Genomic DNA, 11,994 nt, shown 5'->3' on the forward strand with positions numbered 1-11,994 from the left:
GGTTGGCGTCTCTCAGACTTTGTCACACCTCACTTGAATTCCACCAAGTTCTCTGATTCACCAATTGCTGGATTTTACTCTTGAAGCTTCAGCAGACAAAAACTTTTGGCTTCCAGTTAAAACCTCGCCACTCTCTTGCTTTCTATGTGGCCTCATCTCGCTTTTCTACTCTGGTGATTTGGTCTGAAGTCTCCCTTCATGGTCTAGGTTTTCCAAACCAGGAACACAGAGCCTAGAGGAGATGCAGGAGTACATTCACATCTGAAATATTATCAAGTGGCCTTAAATGTCTGAAGAAAAAGGTTTCAGGATTGGTTTTCCACTTGTATATTAAGAGGAGGAAGGGGAACTATTATGCCTTTCATTTTTTCTGCCATATGTATGCTCTTACAGCAGTGGAGACTTATTAAATGAGGCTAGTTTCAGTTAATGAGGTTGGTGTTTGTCCTTAAACTACTCTAAATTCCGTTTAAGGCTTTTTTTTTTCTATGTTTGGCTCTGTGTGATCTCACTGAGAGCAGATACCCTTTATCTCAGGCACACAGCTAAAAGTTGGCAGCTAAAACAGTCCATTTCAGACAGGATGCACTGAGGGGAAACGCCAAGGATAAGTGTAAGATGAATAAGAATTATGTAAAAGATTAAATTGCCCATATCTGCTACTATAGAGCTGGAAATGCATCAAATTATAAGTGATATCGGATAATTTCTAGTTTTGGACATATTTAAATGAAGTAACAGGTACCCCAGTCTCTGAAGCCTGGTGTGTCTGCGCAACAATCCGGATGAAATAAAAGGTGGAGCAGACTGGAGAAAGGTAATTCAGCTACTGTAATACAAATAATATATAAAAACCATGAGACAACAGCGAAATAAAATAAGTCTTCCCCCTTTTAAGGCTCCAAATTATTTCTAGTTGATTACACAAAACCGACAAACTGAATTTCCTCTCTATGCAAATACGAGTTTAGTTGAACTTCCTGTAAACTACTGCAATGTGGAGTTAAACTACGAGTTTAACAACACGTGCTTCTCAGTATTGTGTGGTTTAAGTTGTTTTCAGTGCATTAAAAAGAAGCATGAATCCTCGGGACTCTCCAGCGTTTCTCCTGGCATGATTCTTGTGTTCATCAATGGGATGGGACCGCTGTGCTGTAGCTCGAGTCTGCGCAGTGAGACTGGGTCACAGTTGGGTGCAGCTCCACCAGAGGAGGAAGCGGAGTTTCCGGCTGTTTGCAGCGGAGAGTGAGGATTGCTGACGCCGCGAAACCCCGAGAAAAAACGCCGCCGGCTCGGGGGGCTAACAGTTTGTGATATCCTTAGTGGTGGTGGTGTTTTATACCGGGGGGATCTGGGGTCTGGTGATTTTCTTTACGCACCGAGGGAGTCCGACAGCTAACCGAGCAAAGAAGCGGTACACGGCGGGGGTGAGCCACCAGCTACCGGCATGGCCAGGGACTACGATTACCTCTTCAAGCTGCTCATCATCGGTGACAGCGGTAAGCCGACGCCGGGGATGCAGGACGGGAAGTGGGCCTTGTCTTGTTTTTTTTTTTACAATGGGGGAAGCAGAAGTACTATTTTAACCCGGCTATGTACCATCCGGGCGCTTTTGCAGTGTATTATTTTGTCTTTTAGGCACTGAAATTACGTGTTAAACGTACACATCCGCCATATTTTCGTGTCAGCTACAGGGCGGAGGTTGTGTGTCCGGGCTGGGCATGTCAGCCGATGAGGCCGGATACCGCCTCCAGACACTAAGGATTTATCTCTTGAAAATGTCCTAAATTGTTCTTATATCGGTTTAGACAATTGTTTTACCGCCGTAACACAACACGTACTGTGACCTATACCGTTCCTGTGGTAGTAGGATGTAGTTATGGCCTTTTGTTTGTATCTACAGTTAGCTAGGTTGTGTTGGCTAGCTATGAGCTAGGCTAACATGACAAGTCCTTGCCTGGTTATATGTTGATAACTGTTAGTTATCATTTGCTGCACCGGGAAGGTTAAATGCTAAGAAGTTGCCGGCACAGATGTAAATTCAACTAAGTCCGGTTAAGATGTTGCAATGGGTTTTGTTATTTATTTATTTAGCTAGTTAGCTTGTGAGACCTAGGAGGTTGAGAGTGGAGGAATGCTGCACTGCAAAGACATGTTTGCATCTTGTTAGTCAGACTACAGTGAAGTGAGACTGACACCGCGGTTAGTGTCAACCAAAGTGCCCTTTGGTGTATAAGGTATAACAGCACAAAGACTCTGACTGCTTCTTTATGTTTAGCACCTTTTTATCATGTTAATAATTAGAACAAACAGCCACAGGTAGATGCATAACTAAGATCTGTGTATATATGAAAAAAAAAAGTTTGCCCCTCTTGTTTTTAAGTGGAAAACATGCTTTAAGAAAAGCGGGAAAATAAAAAAGTATTCCACCCTCAGCAGCTAGAGCCTCATCCCGCTGAACTTCTTTTGTGAGCAATGGTCTTTGGATTCATTGACAGCTCCGGTCCTGGCACTGCCCCATCAGCTGGCTTCTCACAGTGGAGAGACAAGGCAGTACAGCAAGCCCTTCACTGCATGTCACACACAGGGGCCAGTGTGCCCTCAGCTGCAGCATGGAAGCACTACTGTTTGCAGTGCTGCACAGAGATTTTTATTTATTTATTTGGGGGGCTCTGACCTTGTGCCCTTGTTCTGTTGTCAGACCTGCTGCTGGGAATCAGATTCTCCACTCACTGAATCCCTAGTTGAACGTGAACACCCTCTAACCTATGACAAGTTAGAGGACATACAAAATTTCACAGTACACATGAACATCATTCTCTAAATGGAAATTTGAGCAACATTTCATGTATCAGATATGTATTACCTTTTTTTCCATGGTCTGTGGTTAATTTATGCTCCATTGATGTAGAGATATGATTACAGGCTGACAACAGAGGTGTCCTGGATATTTTTACACCTGACAGTTTTTTTTTTTTTGTTTTTTTTTGGGGGGGGGGTTGCCAAGCTAAAGGCCCACACTACATGTTAAAGCTGATGAATGCTCTTCTGCTTTGAAGCTTTGGTCATTGTATGTTTGAACAAAACTCTGTAGTGCTGAGATCACAGGAACCTGATAGCTTTTTATGTGAGGACAAATCAAACATGAAATGACAATAACACAATAGATAACCTGTGTAACTGGGCTGCAGGTTCAGTCCCACCTCAGGCCAAAAGAGTGACTTCCTAACTTTCAGTTGTAACCTCACAATCACTCTTCCTCACACTTATAAACTAACCTCATTTTCAGTCCCTTTCTCTTTTTTTCTTTGTCCTCTCCTGTCATCTTTTATTACTCTTATTTCTTTCTGAATTCCACTGTTTCATATCTGAATTTTTTAAGAAGCCTCCCTGTGTCTGCCTCACTGAGGTTAAATCGATTAAGATTCTAGAGCTACCTTCGTCATCAGAATGAGTATGTAGGGTGTAGTCTTGCTTACCCGAAGCCTTCAGCTTGTACACTGTGCAGCAGGTTAGATCCGTGTTTATGTCTTGAAGAACTAAATCTGTATTTACACAAAGATTAGAGGAACGATTCAGCTTGACATCCCCCACTTTTCTTTTTTTTTGTGTGCGTGTGCGTGCCGTCATCACGTGCTGCTGCTCTTGGTTAGCTAGGATATAATATGCGAAACCAAAACTCTTGCTCTGTTGTGGTGCAAAAAAAAAAGTGTTTTCAGACTTGCCAGTATCAAAAATGCAGAGTTGTTATAGTGTATATGTTTTTTGTTGTTGTGCCGCTGTACATTAAACCTCTTCCTGTGCTTGTGTTTCCTCCTCAGGAGTGGGGAAGAGCAGTCTCCTCCTGCGATTTGCAGACAACACATTTTCAGGTGCGGGGGTCGACCAAAGCAGCGATGTATAATCAGGACTCATCTCCGTTTCAGTTTCCATGTTTTCATAATAAATTCGATTTTGTGTTCGCGTGCCCACTCGCAGGTAGCTATATCACCACGATCGGTGTGGACTTCAAGATCCGGACAGTGGAGATCAATGGGGAGAAGGTGAAGCTACAGATCTGGGACACAGCAGGGCAGGAACGTTTTCGCACCATCACCTCAACGTAAGTGGATCCATTCACACACACGTCCCCCTCCTTTGCTTGGAGTTTTCAGGTGAAACTTTTTGTTTATGTTTTAACAATTAAGTCTGAAACCATGAAAGGCTCTTTGCGGTCCTGACATTAGGTTTTATATGAGGAAGCAGTAGAATAAGTCATTGCTGTTCTATGAAACTGGGTGGAATTCCCCACACATCCTAATTACAGATGTGAGAGGGAGGCTCCTTGTTGTGTGCTGTAGTGCTCCATGACGGTGCCGAGTGTACGTCATTACCCTCTTACACTTGCAGCGTGTTTCACACTGCTGTCCATGTGCCCTGAGGGTTCACAATGATCGGCACTCCCACGCTTTAAGAAGGAACGTTGGCCTAAATTTTTCTTTTCTCCACAGTTTACCTGAATAGACCAAGAACACAGACTGCTGTCTGTCCCAGAAGTTCACTGTTGTTCAGAAAGCCTGTAAAAACACAAAAAGTGCTGCTGCTACTCTTGCAAATTTAAATTTCTGTTTTTGAGAGCTTTTAAGCGTTGGTCGACTTTTACGACAAATAAACATGAAGTCTGTCAGGATATAGAGATAACAGTTGTTAACAGCATAAATTTGGTTTTGGTCTGTGCAGGCTTTTTTTTTTTTTTTTAAATAGAAATATTATCACTTCAGTTTGGTCTTGTGGTTTGATGGCAGCCTACAGAAAGATGCTCTCTAAGCTTTCAGAAGACGTCCCATCATTTACGTCAACCCACATAGCTCGCAATACCACGAGTGGAAGTCTGGAGTCTATTACATTTTGTTTTAAGGTTGGATGATGCAGCAGTAGTAGACCTCCAGGTGACAGATGGTGGGTTAGTGGGCAAAAAAACCCTTGATGCAAATGAATATGATCCCAAACTAATGAAAAAGTAAAGCAATTTCAGCATTTAGTGCTCATGACTATTACCACGCCCACTAATGTTGCTTCAAACTATCAAACTATAACGATTGCTTTTATTATGGATAACACGTTTTTAGACTCCTAAAAATAAATTTCAGTAATCTTTGCCATTGTATCAAGAGAAATAGTCTGCATTCATAGGTTTCTATATTCATGACAAATAGTCAGTCACTCAGTGCTCTGAGCAGCACCGATAGGAACATCATTGATGTGACCTACAGCTTAAACTGCAGTCATCTCACATGCTCACCCCTTTTTGACTTTGACTGAAGCAGACACAGACTGCGCTTGGGAGATATTGGAGCGTCATTTGCCTCCCGAGTTTCGTCTTGAATGGGACCAGGAGGGCATGTTTGACTCTTATGTACTAGCACTGTTGCAGGGAGGCCAATCAGAATGCTAAAATCACCCAGAAAGCGTGAAATCCTTAACGCTTTAGCCCCTGTGGAGCATAGCCGTCCTAGTTTGGAAGGATTGTTGCGACTTGTTCTGCAGGAATCCCTCCAGTGAGCAGGCTGCCTATTAAGGGTGATTGTTCCCTGTGCCGAACTAGAGTGGCATGGTGCCTCATTAGATCCTAAATGAATGTTTCTGTGGAGATGGATCATGGGCAGTGACCTGCTGAGTCTACTCAGGCAGACTAACCTGAGGTGGTAGCCATATGTCAGTGAGCAGCTGTGTTTTCAGCCTCAGGCTTCAGTCACAGCATAATATCACTTTAACTTTATCTTTTTCTCTTTTAGAGACTTTTATGCTGTTGTTTTTCTCATAATTATTTACTGTTTTGCATTGTAAATAAAAGAGCACATAATGAGATTAACAATAGTAAAAAGTCCGCAGGTGGACTCCTACCGAGGGCATCTAGGTCCCATGTTCAAGCGCCAGCAGCGGTCCACCTGAATGATGATTCTTTCAGTGAGTTCAGTATGCTAAACCTTTACAGAAAAGGGTACATCAGGTTGGGCTGTGAGGCTGTTTGTGTGTTTGGCAGTTTAAGGTTCTTTATTCATGTGCACTGAGCAGACATAAACGCACAGCCACACACCGCTGTTGTGTGTCTGTCCATCATTGAAGGACTTTGGGGACAAACCCAGACAATAGGCTTGGGTGGTATCTTTTTACTGAGGATACAGTAGTATTGTGTGTGTTGTGGTGTTTGTTTGGTTTTGTCATTGTAGTTTTAATTAAACAATTAGATGTTTCCACCCATACTAGTCAGCACTATTAATACCAGTCTGCTAGCAGGAGCAGTGCAGAACAATGGTCAGTAAAGTAAGGCAGTCTGATTTGTTTAGCCAGAAAATTAGACTCTAATACATGCTACAATTAGTGAAGTTTGTAGAGCAGGGCGATATGGCCAAAAATATTTATAAAAATGTAACAGTGCAATTGCAAATTCCTTGCTGAAAGTTTAACCAAAAGGCATTTCCAGTAGAAATGGGCTGACATATCCTGAGCATAACCATGTATAATATCCACTGAAGTTAAAAAGAGGTGCTTTGCAACATTAAACTGCAGTGTTCAGTAACCCTACAAACGTCACTGCTGTTTAGTTTCCTGTCTTCATTTATGTTGGAAGTGATAGCAGAGCTGTACGTTTGATTTTTTTTTTTTCAGAAATCTCAGTCAGAACATGCAATATCATGCTTAGGTAACTAGCGAAATTAGCGAGCTAACTTCCGCTAGCTTCCTGCTAACTTCTAACTCCGTTAAATGTATTACATTTTGTTTTCATGGATGCCTGGAAGTTAAACTTCATAGTTACACCTGGTAAAGCAGCAATGCTGATCGTTTTATTAAAGATGAAAGAATTTAGACAGTTTTTAACTCTCAGTGATGCTGCAGTGTTCGTTTGACCAGGTGAATACGGAGTTTAGGACCCAGATTACTCCCAGATTTAAGAGCACCTTAGTCCGACAAATACGACACGACGGCCGCTTGCATTGTTCTGCAAAAAAATGTGCTTTGTCGTGTATCTGACGGACAAACACCAAACCAGTTCCACATCACTGAAGTTTCACCATTTTTACAAACCAATTCTGGTTCATCTGTTTCACTCAACAATCGGCCATGTGCGTATGAAAACAAATGTACTGCGCACGCGCGTTTTACTCATATTCTATCGCGATATTTCATTTTCCTATCGTTGCCTAACATTATACCGGTATTACCGTGAACGGTATAATATGGCCCAGCCCTAGCATGTATGTATAATAAGAAGCGCTCTCCTTCCATAAATGAGGAGAACCAAGCTTGGTCTGTGTTGGCTTTACACTTTACTCTTGTATTGGCAGTCTTTGCAGTACAAAACATCTCATCAGATCACCCTTGTATCAGTTTCAGTAGTAAGAATAGTTTTTTATGGTATTGAAAATCATGCCCAATAATGTTAATTTACATTAATAACATAGTGTGATGTAAATCCTTGATGCCACCAAACCCTATCAAAACAAGCTGTATCCCCAAACTGTCACCCCACACACACACACACACACACACACACACACACACACACACACAGAGAATCCCTGACAAAAGTTTCTTTGTGTTTGTTTGGCGTAGTGCATTGGTACTGGGGATGCACTCTCTCAGATCTGGCCTCTGTTTTTGAAGCCAGTTCATTTGTCTGTGCGGTATAAATGTGGTGCTGTTGCTTTTTCCTTCACACAGTCATACACTCTGTCCTGATGAATGTATTTATTAAGTTGTGCCCCTTCAAGTGTCTTTCCCTTTGCTGGATAACATTAGTTATTCGCTCAGAAAGTTAGGGATGACTTGAAATTAAAATTATACCGAAGGTCAGGCCATAGCATACTTAAACTGTTACACGGTGTAGTGGTATCAAAAACTCTTCACACATCAATCCTGTTGGCCTTTTTTTTTTTCTTTTTCTTTTTTTTAAATTTTCCAGTCTGTTTTGTGTGTTAGCAATTTCTGCTGTGTGTTTTATTTTCATCTATTAACTTTAACAAATTATTTTTTACATATTTATTTGCCAACTTTAGCTTTAATAATTCCTTTTATTTGTTATTACCTTTACCAAACTATCTCTGCTGTTTATTCATTAATCTTGTCTAACAGTTTCTATTGAGGCATTACTTTTAGATTTATTTTTAAATTTGTCGGTTACTTTCCATCACCATAATGTGGTGTTCAGAAAAAATGCAGGTCAAAGGGTTTTTTTCCGCCACCGAAGCTACGTCCATGTTTTACCCTGTCTGTTATCCTTTATCTTTAGGTAATCAGTTATACTGTTGTTCATACTCTTCGGCCAACAGTTTTAGCGTTCTCTAGTCTTGCTGCTATACTACCATTTCTCTGTAGTAAAAGTAGAAGTCGTTATAACTGTTCAGCTAATTAGAAATATTTTATCTAACTAGTCACAGCAGACGGAGGCCCCTCACTGAGCCTGGTTCTGTTGGCGGTTTCTTCCAATGTCACCAAGTTCTTGCTCAAAGGGTGTTATATGACTGTTAGGGATTTTTTCTGTATTATTGTAGGGTCTTAACCCCACAATTTAAAGCGCCTTGAGGCGACTGTTGTTGTGATTTAGCATTATATGAATAAAATTAAAATGAATTCAATTGATCTTTTTCGCAAACTGTAAGCTGACTGTTTCCCCTTTCTTCTGTCTTTAGATATTACAGGGGAACACATGGGGTCATAGTGGTATATGACGTCACGAGTGCGGAGTCCTTTGTCAATGTAAAACGATGGTTACATGAAATCAACCAGAACTGTGACGACGTGTGCCGAATATTAGGTGAGTGCGCTCCAAAGAAACACCTTGGCACTGTTCTTGCCTCGTCTTCTTTAGCTTAAAAATAGACTCTGCCCTTCACTCCAGTGCACACCTCTTGTATTTGCTGGCAGTATGGGAATAATTTCTTGCTCCATTATTTTACACTGAGCTGTTTTCTATTTTTAGTGGGAAACAAGAACGACGACCCAAACTCTAAGGTGGTCGAGACAACTGACGCGCAGAAGTTTGCAGAGCAGATGGGAATCAGCCTTTTCGAGACGAGTGCAAAAGAGAACATAAATGTTGAAGAGGTAATTAGTTGTTTTGTGTTACTTGTAGCCTCAGACTGATAAGCTGGTCTGGAGCTGTTCGCCAGACATGCCAGGCATGCACAGAAGCTCTGTGATAACTGCTGATCAGCTTGTCACTGCACAAAGCATCGCTGAAAGTTACTGTTTTTGCCCCGACAAAACAATCTGCTAATCGTTTACTCAGTTAATTCAAGTGAGTGCTATTGTTTAAAACGGTTCACAATCACACAGCACAAAGAATAGTGTCCTTATTTTTGAAAAGCTAAGAGTGGATTTTATTACTTTTTAACCAAAGGCTGTTAATGTGCTCTTCTGCTTTATTGCAGTGTTAGATTGGCTTCAGATTTATAGGAATAGCAATGAGAATGGTGTCGAGTTTGCTAGCCTGCTTGTGTACATAGGTAAACAAATCCACCCCAAGACTCGCTAATCAAAACAAAATAACAACATCTATGTGGAAACTCATCATCAGAGGTTTTCCACCATTGTGAACAGCTGTGGGTGGATTTTTGTTGCCTGATTCTTAATTTCAGTTATCCAGGCTGCATCTTCATATTTAGAAATAAGACTCAAGTGAGGCTTTGAACTGTTCCTTTGTCACCATTATGACACACAAATCTGACCGCTCTAATCTGTTCATGCTTTTTGGTTTGTGCCTCTCTCGGCAGATGTTCAACTGCATCACGGAGCTAGTGCTAAAAGCCAAGAAGGAAGTGCTAGCCAAGCAGCAGCAGCAGCAACAAAACGACGTGGTCAGACTCACCCGGAACAGTAAACGAAAGAAAAAGTGCTGCTAACAAACTCGAAGCCATCCACAGAAAAGCGGGCGGCGTCTTCACATGCATATACACACATACACGATGGGACTCAGAGCATCTAAATTAAAGAGCAGATAAAGATTTAATAAATATATGGTGAAAGATTAAAAAAAAAAAAAATGACGGCAAAAATGTCCCCTTTGGACAAACTAATCATGAAGACTTTAATAAAAAAAATTGTACAGATTTTATTAGACATCAGATCAAGTTTTATTTGGAATTCAGCAGATGGGCACTATTGACCTGAGGTCCTAATTTTTTGTTCAAGGATCTGCAACTGACAGCTATAATGCTCCGATTTGTATCCACTTCCACAACCCTGTTTCTCTCACATCAGTATCTCATCTCTCCTTCTCATTCCACTGCACACGGGACATTCAGAGTCGGGTTGGACTCTGCGTCTGAGGAGGAGGAGGGCTCACCTTTCCTGGATTTATTTGGGTTTGTTTTCTGGGGCGGGGGGAGGGAGGGGGGCAGTTTTTGGAACAGGTGTCTCTCCACTGAACATCTCCATTGAACGTTTCTGTGTTACGATGGCTTCACGCCAACAGATCATGAACTTCTAGGTTTTCTTTTATTTGACTTGTTGGGGGGAAAAATCACTTGGAGGAGGAGAAGGATCATTGGTAGTCAATCTTTAGCAACTAATCTGATGGACAGAACTGGTGACTTTTTTTCTTCTTTTTTGTCTGTATTTTGCCAAGTTTTCCCTTGTTTCCTTTCTAACTTCCAGTAGTGCTGAGCCATCCATAATAGGTTTTTTTTTTTTTTTTTTTTTTTTTTTTTTGAGTGCAGCGGAGCAGTTGAACCACTCTCGGAGCTCTGGGACGTCGAGCTCCTCGTGCACCTTTCACTGCAGTCTTACTATGCTTCAGAGTTTGCTTTAAAACCTTTCCCCAAAATATTTTTTTCCCTTTTTTTTAATTTTTATTTTTTTTTAAACCGTGATACTGCCAATATTATATATATTAAAAAAGAAATATTAGGAGCTGCAGCGCCTCTCATTGGACTGTTGCCATAGTGGCCAGTGGCTGGCCAAGACGTTTGGTGAATTGAGTCCTCAGGCGCTCCCTCCATCCCTCTCCCTCTTTTACTTCTTTTTTCCTGCAGCAACCAGCCTTCTCTCCCCTGATGCCCACATATCAGCACCCCTCTCAGTGATGGACTCCTGCATTTGGTCCAGCGACGGTGCATGGAAGCTCTTCGCCAAGACACCTGTGCAACCACCCAAACCTCCCAAATACATTGCAGACTGTGGTTTTCAATCTTGTGTTTTTGAGCATGTAACACTGTTTGATTGGGTGTGTTTAGGAAAAAAAAAAGATATACCATGCATTTTAGCATTCAACCTCTTGTGGATTTCCTGCGTTTTCTCCTGCAGAATATTCTAAACAGTCGACTAAAGCATTAAGGTTTATCGCTTTGCTTTTCATGGTCATGATCTGCACTACCTGCCCAAATTGAAGTGTTACAGGACAGTGTTTTTTGGCGACCCTCCACATTGAGAGTGTGGCGCACAGTGGGACTGTTAATATAAGAACAAATGGGGATGAACTGCAGCACTGGATCCGCTCCCTCCCCGCCCGGATTTGCCACAGAGGCCGAAGCGTTGTACAATGTCTTACTGACATTATTATTAATTTTTTTTCTGTCTCTGGAATTGGGAGCGAGCTTGATGTTGCACAAGCTTCTGTCGAAAACACTTTGTTTTCCTCCTCTGGGCAGGCTCCGGCAGCTGGTTTGGGATCCCGATACGTGTCAAGAGGTCACCGCGACCTCAAGGGCCTCGAAATGATATCAGATCTCACACTTTATGATTTCTCTTCATTATGTGTATGTATATATAAATATATTTGTGTGTTTATATTCAATATAGAACATACACACATGATTAGCACACCAACTGCACATGTGTTAAACATGGGCCGTGTGCTGTGGTTGAAAGACACTTGTCAGCTGTGGTTTGCTGTACACTGGAGACAAAGATGTACTATTCATTTTTCCCTACATGAATTTAATCAGTAATAAACGTTTTAAAAGAATAAATATTTGACACATAATGACTGATCTCATTTGTCAGTGGTCGGAGGCT

The 11,994-nt window shown here is 41.5% G+C and overlaps 1 protein-coding gene across 2 annotated transcripts; it reads left to right on the forward strand.

Moving 5' to 3' along the window:
• Positions 1-1,094: 1,094 nt before the first annotated feature.
• On the forward strand, positions 1,095-11,962 carry rab35b (RAB35, member RAS oncogene family b). Of its 2 annotated transcripts, XM_026188051.1 has the most exons (6): positions 1,103-1,499; positions 3,822-3,872; positions 3,979-4,102; positions 8,670-8,794; positions 8,960-9,084; positions 9,753-11,962. In XM_026188051.1, the coding sequence occupies exons 1-6, from the start codon at positions 1,448-1,450 to the stop codon at positions 9,879-9,881; spliced, it is 606 nt and encodes a 201-aa protein (XP_026043836.1). In that variant the 5' UTR covers positions 1,103-1,447; the 3' UTR covers positions 9,882-11,962. The 2 variants fall into 2 exon arrangements, with proteins under 2 accessions (XP_026043837.1, XP_026043836.1); XM_026188052.1 differs by lacking the exon at positions 8,960-9,084 and having other exon boundaries at positions 1,095-1,499; positions 9,753-9,859.
• Positions 11,963-11,994: the final 32 nt, after the last annotated feature.

This window comes from Astatotilapia calliptera, chromosome 12 (assembly GCF_900246225.1).
Source record: "Astatotilapia calliptera chromosome 12, fAstCal1.2, whole genome shotgun sequence".
NCBI classification, from domain to species: Eukaryota; Metazoa; Chordata; class Actinopteri; order Cichliformes; family Cichlidae; genus Astatotilapia; species Astatotilapia calliptera.